Source organism: Mobula birostris, chromosome 6, assembly GCF_030028105.1.
Source record: "Mobula birostris isolate sMobBir1 chromosome 6, sMobBir1.hap1, whole genome shotgun sequence".
Taxonomy (NCBI): Eukaryota; Metazoa; Chordata; class Chondrichthyes; order Myliobatiformes; family Myliobatidae; genus Mobula; species Mobula birostris.
Window position 1 is genome coordinate 119,921,806 of NC_092375.1, and position 25,667 is coordinate 119,947,472.

At 41.0% G+C, this 25,667-nt stretch overlaps 1 protein-coding gene across 3 annotated transcripts in view; it reads right to left on the reverse strand.

The window, feature by feature from the left end:
* Positions 1-25,667, reverse strand: part of pcnt (pericentrin) — a 232,774-nt gene that overhangs the window by 20,089 nt on the left and 187,018 nt on the right. For all 3 annotated transcript variants that reach the window (XM_072261173.1, XM_072261172.1, XM_072261171.1), the window contains 6 exons: positions 16,002-16,224; positions 13,792-13,942; positions 11,860-12,567; positions 9,628-9,887; positions 7,819-7,918; positions 411-587 (listed from right to left, as the gene is read on the reverse strand). In XM_072261173.1, coding sequence (XP_072117274.1) covers positions 411-587; positions 7,819-7,918; positions 9,628-9,887; positions 11,860-12,567; positions 13,792-13,942; positions 16,002-16,224 — 1,619 coding nt within the window. The remainder of the gene's footprint in view (positions 1-410; positions 588-7,818; positions 7,919-9,627; positions 9,888-11,859; positions 12,568-13,791; positions 13,943-16,001; positions 16,225-25,667) is intronic.

The following is a 25,667-nucleotide window of genomic DNA, read 5'->3' on the forward strand; positions in this document are numbered from 1 at the left end:
CCCTGGCAATTCTGGACAATGTTTCTCACCCTCTGCATGCCACCTTGGCTGAATAGAGGAACACTTTTAATAATGGACTAAGACAACTACACTGGCCCAAAGAGAACTATAGGAGGTCGTTCTTACCCTTGGCTTTTAGGCTCTATAATGAGTCAACCTACAACCGGGGTTGACTCATTATAGAGCCTAATAGCCAAGGGTAACTCATTATATGACCCCCCTCCCACTCCTGCGAGACTGTTTGTAATAACTTATTTTTTTATTCTTTCTACTTCTCTTGTAATATTTACATCTGTGCACTTTTAATGCTACTGTGACACCGCAATTTCCTTTGGGTTCAATAAAGTATCTATCTATCAAGGTGGCTCTATAACTGGAGAGGTTTAGATTCAAATCCCCTTGATACCAACCTTCAAATTGGAGGAGTCAACAAGGTCGTGTCGCAGAGGTCTATTTTCAATCTCTGCCATCACTCTGGCCAGTTCTGATTCAGCTTCTTTCAAGGCATTCTGCAGCTGGTTTTTCTCCTTCATCCAACATTGCCTTTCAAAATTCAGTAGAGAATTTGCATTGTCCACTGGCTTCTCCTAGAACACCATGTTACACATCAGCTTCAAAAATAGGATTGTTCATTGGTTATGTTGTAACAGATAGTGCTGTTTTTCACCATTATAGAATGAGTGTGGCTATAGATATTTTCAATAGTAACATTCAGATCTAAATAACCTAGTTTATGCTTTTGCCCTATATGCCAAGGTTCAAACATCAAGTCATGAAAGAAATCAAGATTTGAATAAGTGCTCAACAGCAGGTACTAGAGATCACAAGTAACAAATCAACAAGTAGGCAACTCAGGACAAAATGGAAAATGAAGTTAACTGGAATCAATTAGAAGTATCTCAAAGTACTGTATTATGTTATTCTGAATGTGGTAACCAGTTTTCCAATTCGTCACATAATTAGCTTATCATTTCATGTAATAAGGTCCAAATTCAGTCTTTTTTTCTTGAAAAGCAGTATTACATTTGTAGTTTTGCAAATCTTTGAACCACTGAGAAAATATATCAGATTTTAGTAGATTACAACTATTCAGCAGTTCCTTCTTTTAATGACTCTAGGATGTAGGCCAACCGGTTGGGAACTTATTGGTTTCAAGTCCCATTAGTTTGCCTGAAATATTTTGTCATACGTTTAACTTCCTCCCTCACTATAGCCCCTTCATTATTATTACTATTGGGATGTTTTAAGCGTCTTTGACCCAGAGCATCTATCAAAGACTATTTTAAATTACTGCCTTTTCTCTACTTGTTAGTAATTCCCCAAATTATGGCTTAAGTGAACATCATTTACTTATAGCAACACACATAAAAGTTGCTGGTGAACGCAGCAGGCCAGGCAGCATCTCTAGGAAGAGGTGCAGTCGACACTTCAGGCCGAGACCTGAAACGTCGACTGCACCCCTTCCTAGAGATGCTGCCTGGCCTGCTGCGTTCACCAGCGACTTTTATGTGTGTTGCTTGAATTTCCAGCATCTGCAGAATTCCTGTTGTCTGTATCATTTACTTATCCTTCTCTTTTCTATCTATACATCTTACAATCTTCTCTTACAGTATATTATTTGTTCTACTCTCTTACTTTACCTCTGTCAATCTAGCTCTAACCCACTCAGTAAATATCAGCTTCTGGTTATTCAGTGAGGAAAATCAGCCACTTAATCCCAATGTCTGAGGAAGTAGTCCTACATTAGTGATATCAAACATTTTACACTGTTCTAGTGTGTCATATTCCTCCATATTTAATTTTCTCTCATTTTTAGTAGTTTATTCTCATTGTCTGAAGACCAATATCAATTTACAAAGGTACACTCACAATGCGCTGGAGGAACTCAGCAGGTCAGTCAGCATCAGTTAAAAAGATTAGTTGACGTTTCGGGCCGAAATCCTTCGTCAGGACTGAAGGAAGAACTTTGGGGAGGGTTTGAAGAATGCTGGTAGTTGAAAGGAACAGTAATTTGAAAGACAAAGGGGTGAGGGAGGGAAAGCAGGGAGGTGATTGGCCAATCAACTACCAGCATTCTTCAAATCCTCCCCAAAGTTCTTCCTTCAGTCCTGACGAAGGGTTTCGGCCCAAAACATCGACTAATCTTTTCAACTGATGCTGACCGACCTGCTGAGTTCCTCCAGCACATTGTGAGTGTTCCTTTGACAACAGCATCTGCAGATTATTTTGTGTTTACAATTTACAAAGGTCATTTTTTGATCATACTTGCGTCTGACTTTATGCTTTTAATGTTTTTAACCCTACATGAGGACTCCCAAACCCTTTTCACCTCAGACTTTTGAATTTTCTCCATTTAGAAAATAGTCTACACTTTAATTGCTTTTACCCAAGTTCATGATCACACTATCCCCTACACTATATTCCATCTGCCACTTCTTTGCCCATTCTCATAATCTGTCCAAGTCCTTCTGCAGCCCCCCGCTTCCTTAACACGACCTGCCCCTTCACCTATCATCTGCAAACATAGCCACAAAGCCATCAATTCCATCATCCAAATCATTGACATAGAATGCAAGAAGCCATCTCTTTTAGATCCATAAAAGATAAGGATACAGGCAGAGATGTCAGCAAGAGAAATAAGACCATAAGACAAAGTGAGAAGGCATTAGAGCAGAATTAGGCCATACGGTGTGCTCTGCCATTCCACCTCAGCTGATTTATGATCCCTCTCAACCCCATTCTCCTGACTTCTCCTCATCACCTCTAATGCCCTTACTAATCAAGAACCTACTAACCTCTGCCTTAAATATAGCCAATGACTTGGCTTCTACAACTGTTGTCGCCAATAATAAAAGAATTAAAATAACTGGGCCCAATACACATTCACTCTTATGACTCAAGCGTTCTTTTTATTTACTTGTGCGCAAAGAGAACAGCATGACCCCTGTCACACACTGTTCTGAAGCCAGGGCAAAAACTGCTTTTTTAATACATAATTGGCTTATCAGTTATGGATATTGACCATTTGGTAAATTGTCTATGTTTGAATTCTTTATTTGCAAAATCAACTGCCTTTCACAAAAGAGGTGCTAAAAGTCAATCGAATCTTCCAGCTGACAATCAATATTTTGTATTTAGTAAAACAATTATCCCTTAGTTGTTGGGGTGTGTTTCACATCCTTCCATTCTTCCTATCTCATCTGTCTCCGGCATCCCCCATTGTGCTTTAGGAGGACCTTTCTAGAAAAGTCTCTCTACAGAAGCCCCACTCACCTGGCTTGAGTACACACTGCCACAGTCAACCCTATCTAACTTGTCTGTAATGAGCAGAGGTGTTTCCGGCTTCTGGTGGTTTCAATTGACTACAACTGCCCCACGCTATGCTTCCCCGGAAGTTGTCTTTAACCCTTGTCTTACCACAACTTCCACACAGCTGTCTGTGGCAATGAATTCCACTGAATCACTACCCTCTAGCTAAAGAAATTCCTCTTCTTCTCTGTTCTGAAGTGAAGTTCTTGTATTCTGAGGCTGTGCACTCTGGTCCTAGACTCCCTCACAATAGGAAACATCCTCTTCACATCCACTCTACCTAATATTCAACAGGTTTCAATGAGATTCCACCTTATTCTTCTAAACTGACTACAAGTCCACAGTCATCAAACACTCCTCATATTTATAAATTGAATCCTTTTATTCCTGGGATCATTCTTGTGACCTCCTCTGGACCTTCAGAGTTAGTGGAAAGCAATGATACATTACTAGGCTTTAACCTGAAGTGCAACGCACACAAAATGCCAGAGGAACTCAGGTCAGGCTGCATCTACGAAAACCTTTCCTTAGATATTGCCTTACCTGCTGAGTTCCTCCACCATTTCGTGTGTGTTGTTCTGGATTTCCCGCACCTGCAGATTCTCTTCTGTTTAATTTGAAGAAAGTTTTACGTAACAATCTCAATCAAGAAAAGCTAACACCAATGTCTGCATTCTCTGTGACTGCCCTGTTAATCTCATTAGATTTATTTTATCAACGAGTATTATAACAATACAAAACTGCGCAGAATTGCAAAGAGAGAGGGACATAATGAGGTCTAAAGAGGATACCGGCAAGCTAAGTGTGAGGTCAACTACTTCAGAGCACACTCAAGGAAAGCAGTCTATTTTAAAATAGTGACAAATCAGGGAATTAATTATGTTCAAAGGGATGTGGGTGTCCTTGCGCTCAATTCATTGTCAATTTGCAGGTTTAGCATGCAATGAGAAAGGCAAACAGACAGAGAATTATCGTTACCAGAGAATTTGAGTACAGCTGCTTGTTGTAGGAGACTTAAGTTTATTAAACATGTATTTTCAGAATGAGATTTATTATCACCAGCTTATGAAGGAAGGGGGGTCTTCCTCCCTGATAGTAGCAATAAGAGGGCATGTCCTAGGTGATGGGGGTCCTTAATGATGGATGCCACCTTTTTGAGGAATCTCCTTTTGAAAACATCCTCTTCAAGCTCTGTTCTAGAGCGTAGAACTAAAAAAGTTTACAAAATTCTTACAGAGGTCAATAGCATGGATAGTGAGATGATGCTGCCCCTGGCTGAGGAGTCTGGAATCATGAGTTACAGAGTAAGCAGTGGGCTGTTTAGGCCTAAAATGAGGAAGAATTTCTCCTGCCAGAGAATGGTGAATCGCTGGAATTCTGTACCCAAGAGACTTGCGGAGACTCAGTGACACGTGAATCAAAGGTGAATCAGGGAATATAATATGGGGATAGTGTTGAAGCCAGAAAGGTCAATCATATGCTTGATGAATGGTGATGCAGCCTCCTGCTTCTGATTCTTATGCACCAATTACATTATAATCTGAAAGTATTGCAGATGTTGGAAATCAGAAGGAAGAATAGAAAATACTGGAAATACTTACCATGTTTGGTAAAAAATTGGAAACGGAAATAGAAACAAGAGTTACATTCTGTTGGGCAGAAAGAAATGAGGCGAGGGCAGTGGAAACAGACAAAACAAAAGTATTTGTTCCTGCCACGTGGTGGCCATTTTGTGAAGCTGTCCTTGCAACTGCCATTTTATGAACTATTCGGTGAACTGATTCTTGCTCCAGGATAACTTAATCAGAGCAACTGAACATAGACACAATGAGTTTCTGTTGGTCTGATAAACCTGAGACCATTTTCAGGTGATAAGTTCGTTATCAGCAGTGGCTGATTGGCAGGAGACAAACAGTTAGAATAAAGGGAGCCTTTTCTGGTTGGATGCCAGTGACTAGTGGTGTTCCACAGGGGTCCATGCTAGGTCCAATTCTTTTTATATTATATGTCAATGACTTGGATGATGGAATTGATGGCTTTGTTGCAAAGTTTGCAGATGATGCAAAGAGAGATGAAGGGGCAGGTAGCTTTAAGGAAGTAGAGAGGCTACAGAAAGACAGATTAGGAGAATGGGCAAAGACATGGTAGATGGAATATAATGTTGGAAAGTGTATGGTCATGTACTTTGGAAGAAGAAGTGAAAGGGTTGACTATTTTCTAAATAGAGAGGAAATACTACAATATGAGGTGTAAAGGGACGTGGGTGTCCTTGTACAGGATTCCCTGAAGGTTAATTCGCTGGTTAAGTCTGTGGTGAGGAAGGCAAATGTGATGTTAGCATTCATTTCAAGCAGACTAGAATATAAAAGCAAGGATGTAATGTTGAAATAATATAAAGCACTGGTGAGGCCTCACTTGGAGTACTGTGAGCAGGTTTGGGCCCTTTATCTTAGAAAGGATGTATTGAAACTGGAGAGAGTTCAAAGGACGCTCATGAAAATGATTCCAGGATTGAACAGCTTGTCATATGAAGAATGTTTGATGGCTCTGAGCCTGTATTCACTAGAATTCAGAAAAATGAAGGGTGACCTAATTGAAACATATTCAGTGGTGAAAGGCCTTGATAGAGTGGATGTGGAAAGGATGTTTCCTGTGGTGGGAGAGTCTAAGACCAGAGGACACAGCCTCAGAATAGAGGGACGTCCTTTTAGAACAGAGATGAGAAGGAATTTCTTTAGCCAGAAGGTGGTGAATCTGTGGAATTCTTTGCCGCAGGCAGCTGTGGAGGCCAAGTCTTTATGACTATTTAAGACAGAGGTTGATAAGATCATTAATTGGTCAGGATTTAAGAGGATACGGACGGATGGCAGGAGATTGGCACTGAAGGGAAAATTGGATCAACTATGAAATGGAAGAGCTGACTCGATGGGCCAAATGGTCTCATTCTGCTCCTATATCTTATGGTTTTATGGTGTTATTATGCAAAATACAGTCTTGCAGAAGAAACAGCCCATGATCTGGTCATCTAGGCCCAGTGTCTGGCTGACCTGGTTGGACTGGTTTGGAACAGTCTCAGTCGGACAAAACAAAAGAATCACCTAAGGAACAAAAACAACAGGAATTCTGCAGATGCTGGAAATTCAAGCAACATACATAAAAGTTGCTGGTGAACGCAGCAGGCCAGGCAGCATCTCTAGGAAGAGGTGCAGTCGACGTTTCAGGCCGAGACCCTTCTTCACCAGCAACTTTTATGTGTGTCACCTAAGGAACAAGGCTGAGAGGATAGCCATAATACTGCTTGTCACATCCAATGAGAAACTGACACAGGTCATTTAGATGACCCTGAGGCAACGAAAACTGAAACATCACAAATTGATCTGATAAGCAAAAGAATAACAATGGCTAATTTTGGAAGCATAGACAGTGACAACTTTGTAGAATTACAAACACCAGAAAATCTGCAGATGCTGGAAATCCAAGCGAGACACACAAAATGCTGGAGGAACTCAGCATGCCAGTCAGGACTCGGCCCAAAATGTCGACTTTTTACTCTTTCCAGCCTGGCCTGCTGAGTTCCTCCAGCATTTTGTGTGTGTTGCTGTGACAACTTTGTGGAGACCAACAATCGCAGAAGTGGATGACCCCACATCAGAGACACGGGGACTATTGCCAGATCAAGAAGAATGCCTGGCTATCGTAGATTCCTTGTTCCTTCTGCAAGCCTGTACTGTATTTTGATAATAACACCACAAAACTATTACTTTTTCTCTTCTTTGAATGTTCATGGTGGGTCAGTGAAATCTAGTGGTGTGCACACAGGTATTCATTTGTGTAAGTGTTCACACTCGTAAACTGAGCCAATAAAGCCACTCGTTAGTAAGTACAGATACTCTCTGTGCCTAAATGATAATTATTGTTGAGGGTTGATCTTTGTAACAGTTCCAAGTCAATGATCTATCAGCAAAACCATAATGTCTGACTTGTTGAGCATTTCTGGTATTGTTATCTATTTTGTTGGATATCAAAGGTTTCATCAAAGTCTATATATAAACAATCTAAGTTGCATTGCATTCAATAAAACTCTATGGATCCTAATTCCATACAAGATTAAGAAGCATAGAAGATGTTCATTAACCCTGAACAGTCCTCTGAAATACTGTATATTAAATAGGGTTTTTTTTTTGAAGTGATGGGGTTTTCAGAGTACTTTTTGTAGACTGTCATTCATGTGGTTTTGGCAGAAAGATCCAGGCATGCAGTGCAAAGAAAACTATAACAGCAAAGATAAAACAGTGGGGAAACTGGGTCTTGCTTCAACTACAACTTAGTGGTATGAAACATCTGGCGTTAAATTTCGTATAAGTGATTTGACCTACAAGATAATGGTCTAATTCAAGTGTGCACTGTCAAATTAGTTGGAAAGAAAGCAGAGAAATCCATTCAAATGTTTAACAACACCCAATTTCATATTAATACCTCATAAAATTGTATGCCTTTAACCTCACTCACTTGTGTTCCTGAAAGGAACTGTTGTGATTCACAGTTTGATTCAATTACAGTCTGTAAAATATCTTTTATATCTTCAGTCTTTATGTGGCCATCCTGTCCTCTGGAAAAGGAAGGGAATAGTGAAAAAGCACATGTTAGTCACCATATATCCCCTCAAAAGAAAACAGGCACTGCTCAAAACAAGGCAAACATTACTTTCTGAAATTTAGTAGCTTAAGATGAGACATGGGTAGATCAGCTATAATATCCTGCTGAAATTAAACTTGCAGTCCGTAACATTTAAAACAGCACAGATTTCCCTGCTGGTTTTTCTGTCATTCTATTCGAACACTCAATGCTAAACTTTTCTTAAATATTCTCTTAATTTTCACTGAGATAGTGAAAGTTGCAGCAATATCTGCTGTATTTTCCTGTATTTGGCATTGAATTGCACCTCATGCTACTGCCAGGAGACATTTCTGCAGTTAAGTTGGAGGAAATTAAACATTTTACCACAACAAATGATCTTTTTCAGATGAATACATAAACCGGGGGAGATATAGAAATGTCTATAAGAAAGAGGAATTAACTTGGAACAGTCTAATGAAATGTTGGTCAGCTGTAATAATTCTTTGATAAAGAAAACAGTCAATTGATTTTACCTGACAACCAATTCACAGTTCAGCATCATTTACAATTTAACAGAATAGACTCTTTTTGAGCAATGGTGAGTTGCAGGGATAAACATATTTGACTAAAAGGGCTCTTTCCATTCACAGCACAATTATAAATGTCTTCAAAACTGTCTTTGACACATTAACACAAGTTGTGTGTTTTGAACCAATATAGGGTCAAGAATGATGAGTTCGGAGAAGGACATAAAGATACGGAAGGTGCTGGCATGGAGGGCTATGAACGACATGAAGGAAATCTGGAAGTCAAACGTGACCAGAGGGCTTAAAAAGAGTATCTACATAGCAGTCATAGAGTCCATTCTCACGTACGGATGTGAGACGTGGACACTTACTAAGACTATGCGAAAGTCTCTAGATGGCTGCTATACACAAATACTCCGGATGGCTCTTGACGTGAGTTGGCAACAGCACATGACGAACGTCAAGCTCTATGACGACCTACTGATACTCACCACTAAAATTGAGGCGAGAAGACTGCAACTAGTGGGGCACCGTCTACGTCACCCCAAGCTACCTGCCAGCCTAGTCATCATATGGGAGCCCAAGCACAGGAGGATGAACCCTGGATACCCTCTCAAGACTATGGTCAACACGCTCCTAGAAGACAGCGGCGCGGCTAAAGTAGATGAACGGAACACACTGATAAGGGAGAGGGAGAAGTGGAGAATCCGTTGTTGTGCCCGACGCTGGCCCCCTAAGTCTGAGTCAACGTAGTAGTAGTAACCATTAAGTGCAGGATACTCCCAGAACTGTCAGGTACAGAGAAGGGGGTTGATGTACAGTCTAGCAGAAAACTGGTCACTCCATCAAGTTTGTTTCAAAAACAAAAAGCTCAGCATCAAGTATGACAAAAACACTATTATTCATCCATTCACTCTTGGCAACTGCTTTCAAAACAGCACGAAATTCTGAACCAGAAATAAGTATCTAATTTCCATTATTTACACCATGATGTACTTCTATAAAATACATACTCAGGGTTTCAAATATTAGTCAGATTTTAAAACATGACCACCTTCTTACAGTTTTCATTTTCTGCCAAACTCAGCACACAGTTTTAACAGATAAAAAGGTTTACACTCTCTTCGCAACTCTACACAAAGCAATTTTTAATTCTGCTCACATGGACACATACCTTTGCTCTGATCTGTGGAGTAACTCTTTCAGTCGGACAGTCAACTGTAGGAACTGCTGCCTTGTGTTCTCGTAGAGCTGTTGTACATCACTGTTGCTGGTAGATGTATTCACGCTGCATTTCACTGGGCTACTTTCAGGCTCTCCTCGCTGCCGCTTTCGAGATACAAGTTTGGACTCCTGTTCCTCCAAGTCAGCAAGGATTTGTTGCAATTCTCGAATCCGTTGCTGATCCTGTTGGTGTTCTAACTCCAGTTCATGCTGTTCAGGATAGTTAATTAAAAACAGAATGATTAAATGCAGAACTGCCCAGCCACTGCATTAGCCACATAGAGAGCATTATGTGTGATGCATGGTTGAATAATGACGACCAGTTTAGAAATGCATTTTAGTTTCACTTTTTCACACATTCCCCATTAACCAGACCCAATTCAATCTGCTGCTCAGTCTGATGTTACAAATAGATGCACAGTATGTCAAGAATTAAAATACTTTAGCTCTAAGATTACATTCATTGTTACTGAATATTTATAAATTGAATCTGTTCACTATCTTAAACTTCAAGGTACAGCATGCACTAAGGACTTTGTTTTCACCAAGGAAAAGGATGCTGACAATTATGATGGAAGGTGATATAGTAAAGGTAATAAATGGGGTGAACAATAATATGCAAGAAAAAAGCAGATATGCTTTGATATGTTCAGTTAATTAGGGAAACTAAATAGTCACAGCCTAAAGGCTTGCCACAATCTTCTCAGCTTCCACACAAATCCAAATGTCAAAGAGCTAGAAAATGGTAAGTGTGACAATTTTGTTCAAGCAGGTGTGTATGGGCACTCCAAGTAACTACAGACCAGTCTGGAACCAATAACCAGCGAAACACTAACAGCCAGTTAGAACGTGGATTTGTGAAAGGTAGATTGTTTTTGACTATCTAATTCGATTTTCTGATAATTAATGAAAGACTACGCTGCAGGTGTTGTCAATATGTAGCTTACAAGAGCATTAGACATGATATAAGATGATAACTGTTTAAATGCAAATATCATTCAGGTATGTTTAAGCATGTGGGGATCTTGACCCAAACAACGACCATCCCTCTGTCTCCACAGATGCTGAGTTTCTCTAGTAGCTTATTTCTGTTTTGCTCAGAAGACTGTGAGCATTTGATACTGCTAATGTAAATGACGGAAATTAAAATACCTCCAATTCCAAGCACCAACATTCCTCATCTTTGGGTTTAAAAAAAACAACACAAATTAACTTACCGATAGTCACCATACCTTTCCATCCTGTAGAAATGATCAGCTGTAAAACTTACCTGACTACACTGGAGTGAAGAGAGCTGTGTATGAACATGTTCTAACTCCAGTCTAGCTGAAAAAAGTATGTTTGCAACTACAGCATCCTGATTGAGCTTCAGTTAAGATTTGGACCCTATACTCTATTCACATCCATTCTGATTCTATCTTCAACCCTCTTCCAATTCATCATATGCCAGATCCCTCATTTCTGTATTTATTACATCTGGAATTACCTTCCGGACAGGATATTTCCAGTGTTTTCCTAGCTATTCTAATCCCTAGCCTCCACGCACTTCAGTCATTCAGATTTCTGTAACTTCTCTTTGAAAATATCCATTTGTGTGTTCAAATACCAGAAAAACATGTGCAACCACCTATACTCAGGGGCTACTTCATTAGGTACAGGAGATAACTCATAAAGTAGCCACTGAGTGTATGTTTGTGTTCTTCTGCTGCCTTAACACATCCACTTCAGGGTTTGACACATTGTGCATTCAGAGATGCTCTTCTACACAGCACTGTTGTAATGCGTGGTTATTGAAGTTACTGTCACCTTCTCGTCAGCTTGAATCAATCGGGACATTCTCATCTGACCTCTCTCAGTTTTTCACCTTCAAAACTGCTGCTCACTGGATGTTTTTTGTTTTTTCCACCATTCTTAGTAAACTCCAGAGACTGTTGTGTATGAAAATCACAGATCATCAACATTTTCTGTGATAGTCAAACCACCTCGCCTGGGAATAACAATCATACCACGGTCAAAGTCACTTAGAATACATTTTTTCCCCATTCTGTTGTTTGGTCTGAACAATAACTGAACTTCTTGACCGCGTCTGCAAGCTCTTACTCACTGAGTTGCTACCCCGTAAATGGCTGAATAGATATCTGCATTAACAAGCAAGTGTATAGGTGTATGATCCATTGCTTACCATTTTGTCTTTCAACATTTCATGTTCATGTTCGTGGTCAGCTAACTCTTGCCTTTCCTGTCTCCTCTCGCGATCTCTTTGATCATCCTTATTTCGCTCTTTCTCTTTGGCTGCGAGAATATTGGCCTGAAGCCTCTCACGCTCAGTCTGCAGCCGAAGGCTGTGTTGCCTTTCAGACTCCAGCAGGCGATTGAGCTCCTGTACTTGGGTTTGGACAGACTCTAGCATAGACCTCAATTTGGAGCTGACTTCCCGCTCCTTTTGATTTTCCTGCCGGGATAGTTGGATTTCATCTTCAAAGTTGTGTTTTGTTGTAATAGCTTGCTGTTGTGTTTTTTCAATCATAGCTGCTAGTTCAACAGTCCTTTTCCTTTCTTCTTCCAGCTGACTCTGCAATTCTTTTATAAAGGCGCGCTCCTGAGAAGCAGTTTCATCACGTCGGGTATTCACAATCTGATATAGCTGTTCTGACCGGGTACGCTCATGATCTAAGGAGTCACTCAATTCTGTCAAATGATTCCTCTCCATTTTCAGTAGTTCCTGAGTCTCCAACAGCTTCCTTCGCTCCTGCAATAGCAACGATTCGCTGTTCAACAACTTTGCTTCAATTTCTTTGCGGCTGTTGCTATTCGCCACCCTTTCTTCTTCAAAACTGACAGACAGTTGGTGGTTATGTGCACGTTGTTCCTCCAGAGCCTTCTGCATTTTCTGAGATTCAAAAGACACCAAGAGTTAGATCATAAGACATAGGAACAGAATTAAGCCATTAGACCTATTAAGTCTGTTTTGCCATTCCATCATGGCTGATTTATTATCCCTCTCAGCCCAATTCTCCTGTTTTCTCCTCATAGCCTTTGACACTCTTACTAATTCAAGATACCATGAACTTCCCAATGACTTGGTCTCCACAGCCACCTATGGCAAGGAATTCTACAGATTTACCAGCTCCAGCTAAAGAAACTACTCCTATCTCTGCTCAAAAGACGCAAACACGAGAAAATCTGCAGATGCTGGAATTTCAAGGGTCTCGGCCCGAAACGTCAACTGTACCTCTTCCTAGAGATGCTGCCTGGCCTGCTGCGTTCACCAGCAACTTTGATGTGTGTTGCTCTGTTTAAAAGAGATGTCTTTATATTCTGAGTCTGTGGCCTAGCTCCCCCATCAAAGGAAACATCCTTTCCAAATCCACTCTACCTTGGCCTTTCAATGTTTCATAGGTTTCTATGAGATCACTCCCCCCCACCCCATTCTTCTAAACTCTAGTGAGTACAGGCCCAGAACTATCAAATGCTCTTCATAAATTAATCCTTTCATTCCTGGGATCATTCAAGTGAACTTCCTCTGAATCCTCACCAATGCCAACATATTGTAAGGGGCTCAAAACTCAAAACTGCTCACAATACTCCAACTGCAACCTCAGCATTACTCCGTACTTTTTTGCCACACTTTTCAGCATCCTTACTTCACAATAATAGAATTTCTTTAAATTTTCTACAAGAGGATTATCTCAATACAAAAATCCAAGACATGACTAACAATGATACTTAAATTCTAACGTATTTATTAACAAGCTGATAAAAGATCAGTAATGTATCACCTTGATAATGTGTTTGATCTATATCTGGGGAGATCTTTGTTCTGTGGTGTCTGACAAACTGCAGCATATAGGTTTAGCAGGTTTTAATCAAAACCTGCTAAACTACTTGCAATCAGAATCTCTTGGAATTTTCTCTCTCTGGATATCAGCGGATAGACAAAGACTGCTTAACAGTAGCACACAAATTAAGTCAGAAATTATGGTGATCCCAAACTATCGCATTATATATTGCAAAATCCAAAAAAAAAATCCAAAATCCAAAACACTTTTGGCCCAAGCATTTCAGATTAGAGGTACCCAACCTGCACCACCCTGCCATTTTGCTATTTATTTACCTGATGAGCCTGCCGTTCTTGCTCTTTGTGCTCTTTGCGAATTAACTGTTCCTTCTCCATCATATTCTGTAACTGCTGCACTTTTTGCCGTTCCTGATCGACCGCCTTCACTGCAGCTAATACTTCATTTTCTTTAGCATTCAATTCTCCCCTAAAACAGATGGAGTGGCAGTAACAGGTGTGTTGCATATTGGTAGAAGATGCAAGTAGGATGGCACAAAATGCATACCAAAAACCACTGGTGGGCAATAAAAGAGCGGATGCATACAGAACAAAATTAGTGGAAGGATGTGGAGGTCTTGGAAAGAGTGCAGAAGAGGCTTACCAGGATGTTGCCTGGATTATTGTGGTAAAGGAGGAGCTGGGAAAACTAGGGTGGATTTGACTAGATCAGAGGACAGAGGCCTTGGAGGAGACCTGTCAGAAGATTACAAAATTACTCATTTTATAAAATTAATTCATAAAATTATAAGAGGATTTATAGATACAGTGTTCAGCCGGTATGTTGTTATCAGGGTTGAAATGTCTAATACTAGAGGGTGTGTATTTAACATGAGAGGGGCAAGCTTTGTTTTTACAGAGAATGGTGGGTGCCTGGAATGCACTGCCAAGGGCAATGGAGGGCAAACACAGTGGAATGTGCAGAGAATGAAGCAATATGGACCATATGCAGGCAGAAGGGAATAGGTGTCATTGACTTAATTAGTTCTGCACACATTTTGGGCAGAAGAGCCTGTCCCTGTGCAGTACCATTCTACATTCTAATTCTTTTGTCAGAGTAGAAAAGCAGAAGGAATTCAATCTGATTAAGTTCTGGGACAGAAAATAAGTCCAAGGTATACCCACTAACTTGTATGATACAGCAAAGCAAAGAAACAAAATACAGTACATACCCACAGCTGCACATTTAGAATAAGAAGGATTTAAACAAGGTATTTTGCTTTATTGGTCAGTGAGACAGAAGGTAAGAACAGTAAAGTGTATAAAGTATGACTGGATGACAGATTATAACATCACATAAATTCGGATGACCACATTGTAGAAGAGTGTGTTAGCACTGAAATGTAGTTGGAGTTTACCAAGGAGTTGCCAGAATTGGGAAAAAATAATGAAAAATTGACAATTGTGAGCTTGCTTTGGTCTGTACAGAATGTAGAATTAACAGAAGCAGTAAAATTATGAGGAATTTAGATATGGATAACAAAGAATTAGTAATTCTGTCAACTAATTACAATTTCTGGACAAGTCTGCAAGCTTGAGCAATTAATATGGGGTTTAAATCCCATCAAGAGAATTGCAAAATTTCATTGGAAGCAAACTGAGTGGAAAATCCTACAAAAGGTAGTGGATTCAGCCCAGTACAGCACGGTAAAACCCTCCCAACCATTGAGCACATCTACATGAACATTACCACAGAAAAGCACCATCCATCATCAAAGATCCTCACCACCCAAGCAATGCTCTTTTCTTGCTTCTGCCATCAGGTAGAAGGTACAGGTGCCTCAGGACTTGCAGCACCAGGTTCAAATACAGTTATTATCCCTCAACCATCAGGCTCTTGAACAAAAGGGGACAACTACACTCATTCTACTTCGTTGTTTCCACAACTGATGGTCTCACTTTATGGACTTTATCTTGTTATTTCATGCTCGTCATTTATTGCTTTTTTAAAAAAATACTTGCACAGTTTGTTGTCCCATTGATTCTGTTTACAGTTACTGCTCTATAGATTTGCTAAGTATGCCCGCAGGAAAGGAATCTTGGGGTTGTATGTGGGGACATGAATGTACTCTGATAATAGATTTACCTTGAACTTTAAAATTCGGAATTAAAAACAAGTTGAATATCTTTAATGATGGGCACAATACTATAAAGGTGATTCACAAAATCAAATAAAAGTTTTTACACTGTTTGCTCTTTATGTGGCTCCAGACAATCAGCAAAATGGATAAACGCTGGAGGTTCTGCATATGCTGGAAATCCACAAAATGCTGGTGGAACTTAGCAGGTCAGGCAGCATCTATGTAGGGGACTAAAGAGTCGGTGTTTCGGGCTGAGACCCTTCATCAGGATGATCTGAATGATTTCTGAGACTATATTACACTTCAGATGATTTTCTGGTTAAGCAGTTTAACAATCCTGGCTGTCACTATTAAATGCAACCATGCCTCTCTTTCTTTTCTATAGACAGACAGCGATCAAGTACAAACCTGAGTTTCTGGAGGTTTTGCTGTAGTTCATGTCGAGTTTTTAAAGCAGATTCCAATTCAACTGTGACCTCAGACAGTTCTGACTTCAGCTCTGACAGTGCAGTTTGTTCATTCTGTAAGTGTTGGTAGAGTTCAGTCGATCGGTCCTGCTCTGCTCTGAGGGTACTCCGCAGATCATTTGCTATGATCTGTTCTTGCTGAAGCTTGTATTCAAGCAATTCCACTACAGTCAAAAGAACAAATATGCTTAGGAAATAGTTTCCTCATATAAAGTTTGTGCATTACTTGAGATAATTGTAACAAATCAAAATCATTTATTTTGCACATCATTTGCCAATTCCTACACAACAGGAACAGTGTAACAGCTAGGATTCTGCACAATCTCTCTCAAATCCTGTTAATGAACCAGCAATTGTAGTCCAGGTTCCTGTAATTCAACCAGTCAAAATGCTCTCCATGGTACTATTGAAATTTGCAAAACTTTGGAGACATGCCAAATCTCCTCAAACTTTTAATGAAGACAGAAAGCCAATAAATCTCTGACATCAGAGCTGTGTAGGCTAAGTCATTGGGTATATTTAAAACAGGTGCTTGATTAGTATGGGCATCAAAGGTTATAAGGAGCAGGCAGGAGAATGGGGTTGTGAGGGAGAATGGATCAGCCCTGATTGAATGGTATGGCAGAATTGATAGGCTGAGTGGTTTGCTTGCTCATATGTCTTATGGACTTCTTTAATAAAAGTGTGCATTAATTGCACAAAGTGGTATAATGTCTTCCCACATGTTTGAAGTAGTGAATGAGAGAGTGACATTTTGCAGAGTGGGAGCCATTTGAAAACTGCAAGTCTCATTGGGAGTGAGTCATTAAAGTAGTGAATGAGAGAGTGACCTCTTGCAGGGTGTGAACCATATGAAAGCTGCAAGTCTCGCCAGGAGTGAATTCTATTTCAGCCAACAAAAAGAAAGAAGCTGTAAGTGGAGCGGCCATTTTTGGAGTGGGGCAGTGTTAGAGAGGTCCAGGTTTGGCTCAAGAGATTTGGGCAAACACAGACACAGGCTCTAAGTAAGTTTCTACTAAGTTTCCCCCTTTTAGTACACAACTAGTGTGCTGAGAATGGGTCCAGATTTAGTGGTATGATCCTTGTGTGAGATGTGGGAACTCCAGTCTCTCTGATAACTACATCTGCATGAAGTACACAGAGCTGCAGCTCCTTAGAGACGATGTTTAGGAACTGGAGCTACAGCTCAATGACTTACGGCTCAAACAAGAGGATGAGAAGGTGACAGGAGCTACAGGTGGGTGATCACCCCTAAGTTGTGGGATGCAGGTACCTGGGTGACTGTCAGGAGAAGGAAAGTGAATAGGCAGTCGATGAAGAGTACCCCATGGCCTTCCTCTCAACAATAAGTATATTGTTTTGAATACTGTTGTTGGGGGACGGGGTATGCACCAGAGAGGACTCCAGCATTGTGGCTTAGAATGGGGGGGGGGGGGGGGGAGAGAGAGAGAGAGAGAGAGAGAGAGAGAGAGAGAGAGGGGGAGAGAGGGGGAGAGGGAGGGGGAGAGAGGGGGAGGGGGAGAGAGGGGGAGGGGGAGAGAGGGGGAGGGGGAGGGGGAGGGGGAGGGGGAGGGGGAGGGGGAGGGGGAGGGGGAGGGGGAGGGGGAGGGGGAGGGGGAGGGGGAGGGGGAGGGGGAGGGGGAGGGGGAGGGGGAGGGGGAGGGGGAGAGGGAGAGGGAGAGGGAGAGGGAGAGGGAGAGGGAGAGGGAGAGGGAGAGGGAGAGGGAGAGGGAGAGAGAGATGCAGTACTGATAGGGGATTCCATTGTTAGGAGGGGAGAGACAATTCTGTGTATGTGAAAAAGGCACCTAGAGTGTATTTTGCCTCCCAGGGGCCAGGGTCAGGAATGTCTCGGCTCAGGTTCACAGTATTCTAAAGGGGAAAGGGTGAGCAGCCAAAAGTCGGGGTACATATTGAAACCAATGACATAGGTAGGAAATGGGAGGAGGTCCTGAATAGGGAATATAGGGATTTGGTAGAAAGATGAAAAGCAAGACCACGAGGGTGATAATCTCTAGATTGTTGCTTGTTCCATGCAAGGGCGAGAATAGGATGATTTGGCAGGTAAGTACGTGGCTAAGGGAATTGGTACAGGGGCAGGGTCTCATATTTCTGGATTACTGGGATCTCTCCTGGAGAAGGTATGACCTGCACAAAAAGGACAGGTTACACCTGAACCTGAGGGCGACCAACATCCTTGTGGGCAGGTTTACAAAAGCTAATGGGGAGAGTTTAAACTAATTTGGCGGGGGGGGGGGCGGGATGTGAACTGGAATGATAGGACTGAGGATGGAGTATACAAGTAGATACAAATGAGGATGGACAGATAGATAATAAGGCAAAATTGCAATAGTGGGATGAGATGAAATGTAACATGGGGGCTAAATTGAAAAGGGTAATGAATACACAATTGAAGGTGTTATATTTGAATGCATGCAGTTTACGGAATAAGGTAGATCATCTTGTAACGCAGTTAGAAATTGGCAGGTACGATGTTGTGGCATCACTGGCTGAAAGACAACCAAAATTGGGAGCTTAACATCCAAGGATACACCTTGTATTGAACAGAGAGGCAGGTAGGCAGAGGGGATGGGGTGGCTCTATTGGTTTAAAAAAAAATCATATCTTCATAGGATCATGTGGTGTAGAATCCTTGTGGATAGAGTTAAGAACTGCAAAAGTAAAAAGACCCTGGTGGGAGTTATATACTGGCCTCCAAACAGTAGTTACGATATAAGCTACAAATTGCAACAGGAGATAGAAATGCAGGTAAAATGGGCAATATTATGATAAACATCAGTGATTTCAATATGCAGGTAGATTGGAAAAATCAAGTTGGTGCTGGATCCCAACAAAGGGAATTTGTAGAATGCCTACAAGATGTCTTTTTAGAGCACCTTGTGCTGGAGCCCACTTGTGAAAAGGCAATTCTGGATTGGGTGTTGTGTAATGAACCAAATTTGATAGGGAGCTTAAGGTAAAAGAACCCTGAGGAAGTAGTAATCATACTATGATAGCACTTACCCTGCAGTTTGATAGGGAGAAGGTAAAGTTAGATGTATCAGTAGTACAGTGGAGTAAAAGGGATTACAAAGGCATGAGAAAAGAGCTGGTCAAAGTTGATTGGAAGGGGATACTACCAGGATGACAGCAAACAACAATGGCTGGTGTTTCTGAGGGCAATTCAGAAAAAGCAGGATAGATGCATCCCAAAGGTGAAAAAGTATTCCAAAGGGAGGAAGAGATAAACATTTCTGACAAAGGAAGTCAAAGATGGCATAAAAACAAGTGAGAGGGCATAAAATAGAGCAAAAATTAGTGGGAAGTTAAAGAATTGGGAAGCTTTCAAAAACCTCCCAAAGGCAACTAAAAAAGCAATAAGGAGAGATAAGATTAAATATGAAGGGAAGTTAGCCAATAATATCAAAGAGAATACCAAAAGTTTAAAGAGTAAAAGGGAGGTGAGAGTGGATATCGGACCACTAGAAAATAACACCAAAGAGATAGTAATGGAGACAATGAAACGGCCAAATTAAATTAATAAGTATTTTGTATTAGTTTTCATTATGGAAGACACCAGCAGAATGCCAGAAATTCAAGTGTGTCAGGAGAAGTGAATGTAGATACTATTACTAGGCAGAAGCTGCTTGGGAAGCTGAAAGCTCTGAAGGTAGACAAGTCACCTGGACCAGATGGACTTACACCCAGGGTTCTGAAGGAGGTAGCTGAGGAGATTGTGGAGGCATTAGTAATGACCTTTTAAGAACCACTAGATTCTGGAATGGTTCTGGTGAATGGGAAAATTGCAATGTCACTTCACTCTCTAAGAAAGGAAAATATAGACTAGCTATCCTGACTTCAGTGGTTGAGGAAATGTTGGAGTCTATTATTAAGGATGAGGTTTCGTGATACTTGGAGGCACATGATAAAATAGACCAAAGTCAGCATGGTTTTCTTAAGGGGAATTGTTGCCTGATAAATCTGTTCGAATTCTTTGCTGTCTGCTTGGATTTTCAGAAGGCCTTTGACAAGGTGCCTTACATGAGGCTGCTTAAAAAGATAAGAGCCCATGGTATTAAAGATACTAGCATGGATAGAAATCAGACCTGACGTAGGGTTCCGGCCCGAAACATTGACCGATCTTTTCCACGGATGCTGCCCGACCTGCTGAGTTCCTCCAGCGTGTTGTGAGTGTTGCTTTGACCCCAGCATCAGCAGATTATTTTGCGTTTAGAAAATTGGCTGATTGCAAGGAGGTAAAGAGTGGGAATAAAGAGGGCCTTTTCTGGTTGGCAGCAGTGGGAAATGGAATACAGTGTAGGGAAGTGAATGGTCATGCACTTTGGTAGAAGGAATAAAGGCACAGACTATTTTCTAAATGTGGAAAAAATTCACAAATCAGAGGTGCAAATGGAGCAGGGAGTTCCTTTGCAGGATTCCCTAAACATTAGCTTGCAGGTTGAATAGGTGGGTAAGGAAGGTAAATGCCATGTTAGTATTCACTTTGAGAGGACTAGAATAAAAGCAAGGATGCAATGCTGAGGCAATATAAGGCTTTGGTCAGACGGCTCAGAGTATTATGAACAGTTTTGGGTCCCTATCTAAAAAAAGACATGCTGGCATTGGAAAAGATCCAGAGGAGATTCACGAGAATGATTCAAGGAATGAAAAGGTTAATGTACAAGGAATTTTTTTATAGGCTCTATGAAGTGGTTCATAGAGCCTATATGACTAAAGATAAGCTCTCTCTCGTTTTTACTCAGATTTTTCTCCATACTGTAATAGGTGTAATGTTGAAGAGGCCTCTCTAATTCATATGTTTTGGTCCTGCCCGTGGCTTGATAAATTTTGGAAAGAAGTATTTCAAACTTTCTTGAAGCTTTTTAAAATAAACTTTAAACCCAACCCTGACTGCCTTGTTTGGCATTGTTGGAGGAAATGATTTTACTCTTAAACCGAATGATTTGCATATTTTGGCGTTTATTTCTCTTTTAGCCAGAAGAGTTTTGTTGCTTAAATGGAAAGATGCCGCTCCGTCTACTCATACCCATTGGCTGATTGATGTTATGTCATGTTTAAATCTAGACAAGATTAGGTGTTCTATTTCTATATCTAGACAAGATTTTTTCACATTATGGGGATCTTTTTGGAACTACTTTCACAATTTTTGATTTGTTCAGCAATGATGATGGCTATTATATGTTTGAATTTATGACTATATGTCAGAGATTTTTTTTTCTTTTAACCAAACATGAAGGGTCTCAGCCTGAAACGTCGACTGCACCTCTTCCTACAGATGCTGCCTGGCCTGATGCGTTCACCAGCAACTTTGATGTGTGTTGCTGTATTTTTTTCTCTTTTTTTGTTTTGTTATGGGGTTTTGATTTTGCTTTAGATTAGAATAAAATATATCTTTTCAACATTATGGTTAATTTACTATATATAGTTATGGGGAATTTCAGTCTTGTTTGTTTCCATAATATCATAATGTATTTTGTATTCCTCTATGCAAGTAACTAATAAAAATATTGAAAAAGAATGTATAAGGAATTTCTGATGGCTCTGGCCCTGTAGTTGCTGGAGTTTAGAAGAATGAGTGGGAATGTCTTTGAAACCTATTTAATATTGAAAGGCCTAGATAGAGTGCATGTATGAGGATGTTTCCTATAGTGGGTAAGTCTAGGGCTTATCAAATGGTGGAAGGCCTTGATAGAGCGGATGTGGAGAGGATGTTTCCTATGGTGGACGAGTCTAAGACCAGAGAGCACAACCTCAGAATAGAGGGCCATCCATTTAGAACAGAGATTAGGAGGCATTTCTTCAGTCAGAGGGTAGTGAATCTATTGAATTAATTGCCACAGGCAGCTGTGGAAGCCAAATCATTGAACCAAAGTGGAAAATGATAGGTTCTTGATTAGTTAAGGGCGCTAAAAGTTATAGGGACAATGCAGGAGAATGGAGTCCAGAGGGATAATAAATCAGTAATGATGGAATGGCAGAGCAGACTTCAGATGTGAATGGAGTAATTCAGCTCCTATGTTTAATGATTGGGTCCAAAATACAGCTGCAAACTATAATCCTAAATCAATATTGACTGTAGTTGTGAACCCCTATCCTTTATGTGTCAGAGGTTTCTGTGCATTGAAAAATGCAGTCTCAAACTGGGAATCAAATTAAAGAGGCTAGGTGTGAGGAGGTTAGTTCACAACAGGGGGATGGGAACCAGTGCAGAGAGACAGAGGGGTGTAAAGTGAGGGTAGAAGCAAAAAGTAGTAAGGAGAAAAGTAAAAGTGGCAGGCCGACAAATCCAGGGCAAGCATTAAAAAGGGCCACTTTTCAACATAATTGTATAAGGGCTAAGAGAGTTGTAAAAGAGCGCCTGAAGGCTTTGTGTGTCAATGCAAGGAGCATTCGTAATAAGGTGGATGAATTGAAAGTGCAGATTGTTATTAATGATTATGATATAGTTGGGATCACAGAGACATGGCTCCAGGGTGACCAGGGATGGGAGCTCAACGTTCAGGGATATTCAATATTCAGGAGGGATAGACATGAAGGAAGGGGAAGTGGGGTGGCGTTGCTGGTTAAAGAAGAGATTAACGCAATAGAAAGGAAGGACATAAGCCGGGAAGATGTGGAATCGATATGGGTAGAGCTACGTAACACTAAGGGGCAGAAGACGCTGGTGGGAGTTGTGTACAGGCCACCTAACAGTAGTAGTGAGGTCGGAGATGGTGTTAAACAGGAAATTAGAAATGTGTGCAATAAAGGAACAGCAGTTATAATGGGTGACTTCAATCTACATGTAGATTGGGTGAACCAAATTGGTAAAGGTGCTGAGGAACAGGATTTCTTGGAATGTATGCGGGATGATTTTTTGAACCAACATGTCGAGGAACCAACTAGAGAGCAGGCTATTCTGGACTGGGTTTTGAGCAATGAGGAAGGGTTAATTAGCGATCTTGTCGTGAGATACCCCTTGGGTAAGAGTGACCATAATATGGTGGAATTCTTCATTAAGATGGAGAGTGACATAGTTGATTCAGAAACAAAGGTTCTGAACTTAGAGGGGTAACTTTGAAGGTATGAGACGTGAATTAGCTAAAATAGACTGGCAAATGACACTTAAAGGATTGACGGTGGATATGCAATGGCAAGCATTTAAAGGTTGCATGGATGAACTACAACAATTGTTCATCCCAGTTTGGCAAAAGAATAAGGAAGGTAGTGCACCCGTGGCTGACAAGAGAAATTAGGGATAGTATCAATTCCAAAGAAGAAGCATACAAATTAGCCAGAGAAAATGGCTCACCTGAGGACTGGGAGAGATTCAGAGTTCAGCAGAGGAGGACAAAGGGCTTAATTAGGAAGGGGAAAAAAGATTATGAGAGAAAACTGGCAGGGAACATAAAAACAGACTGTAAAAGCTTTTATAGATATGTAAAAAGGAAAAGACTGGTAAAGACAAATGTAGGTCCCCTGCAGACAGAAACAGGTGAATTGATTATGGGGAGCAAGGACATGGCAGACCAATTGAATAATTACTTTGGTTCTGTCTTCACTAGGACATAAATAATCTTCCAGAAATAGTAGGGGACAGAGGGTCCAGTGAGATGGAGGAACTGAGCGAAATACATGTTAGTAGGGAAGTGGTGTTAGGTAAATTGAAGGGATTGAAGGCAGATAAATCCCCAGGGCCAGATGGTCTGCATTCTAGAGTGCTTAAGGAAGTAGCCCAAGAAATAATGGATGCATTAGTGATAATTTTTCAAAACTCGTTAGATTCTGGACTAGTTCCTGAGGATTGGAGGGTGGCTAATGTAACTCCACTTTTTAAAAAAGGAGGGAGAGAGAAACCGGGGAATTATAGACCGGTTAGCCTAACGTCGGTGGTGGGGAAACTGCTGGAGTCATTTATCAAGGATGTGATAACAGCACATTTGGAAAACGGTGAAATGATCGGACAAAGTCAGCATGGATTTGTGAAAGGAAAATCATGTCTGACGAATCTCATAGAATTTTTTGAGGATGTAACTAGTAGAGTGAATAGGGGAGAACCAGTGGATGTGGTATATTTGGATTTTCAAAAGGCTTTTGACAAGGTCCCACACAGGAGATTAGTGTGCAAACTTAAAGCACACGGTATTGGGGGTAAGGTATTGGTGTGGGTGGAGAATTGGTTAGCAGTCAGGAAGCAAAGAGTGGGAATAAACGGGACCTTTTCAGAATGGCAGGCGGTGACTAGTGGGGTACCGCAAGGCTCAGTGCTGGGACCCCAGTTGTTTACAGTATATATTAATGACTTGGATGAGGGAATTAAATGCAGCATCTCCAAGTTTGCGGATGACAAGAAGCTGGGTGGCAGTGTTAGCTGTGAGGAGGATGCTAAGAGGATGCAGGGTGACTTGGATAGGTTGGGTGAGTGGGCAAATTCATGGCAGATGCAATTTAATGTGGATAAATGTGAAGTTATCCACTTTGGTGGCAAAAATAGGAAAACAGATTATTATCTGAATGGTGGCCGATCAGGAAAAGGGGAGGTGCAACGAGACCTGGGTGTCATTATACACCAGTCATTGAAAGTGGGCATGCAGGTACAGCAGGCGGTGAAAAAGGCAAATGGTATGCTGGCATTTATAGCAAGAGGATTCGAGTACAGGAGCAGGGAGGTACTACTGCAGTTGTACAAGGCCTTGGTGAGACCACACCTGGAGTATTGTGTGCAGTTTTGGTCCCCTAATCTGAGGAAAGACATCCTTGCCATAGAGGGAGTACAAAGAAGGTTCACCAGATTGATTCCTGGGATGGCAAGACTTTCATATGAAGAAAGACTGGATGAACTGGGCTTATACTCGTTGGAATTTAGAAGATTGAGGGGGGATCTGATTGAAATGTATAAAATCCTAAAGGGATTGGACAGGCTAGATGCAGGAAGATTGTTGCCGATGTTGGGGAAGTCCAGAACGAGGGGCCACAGTTTGAGGATAGAGGGGAAGCCTTTTAGGACTGAGATTAGGAAAAACTTCTTCACACAGAGAGTGGTGAATCTGTGGAATTCTCTGCCACAGGAAACAGTTGAGGCCAGTTCATTGGCTATATTTAAAAGGGAGTTAGATATGGCCCTTGTGGCTACGGGGGTCAGGGGGTATGGAGGGAAGGCTGGGGCGGGGTTCTGAGTTGGATGATCAGCCATGATCATAATAAATGGCAGTGCAGGCTTGAAGGGCTGAATGGCCTACTCCTGCACCTATTTTCTATGTTTCAAACACATCGTAACCCAGAACCCGTCATACTTTCAATTGAGAAATTGCACAGAACAAGCCAATTAGGCAGGCAGGCATTCTAATTGTGATTCTGTCAAGTAAATTTACATGCATTAATGGACTTAATGGCTAATTAGCCTGGTACAGCCTGGGAAGTAGCAAATTGAACGATCATGCCTTTACTAGCTCTGCACAAAAATAATTTAACTGGTCCCAGTCCACATAATTCTGTCATTTTATTTTGCAAATTAATGTATGCTAGTTAATTGGGACACATCAGCCAGTATATTTTGGCTCAATTAAGTGGCTACCAATTAGCTAGTTTGGTGGAAAAGTTATAAAGA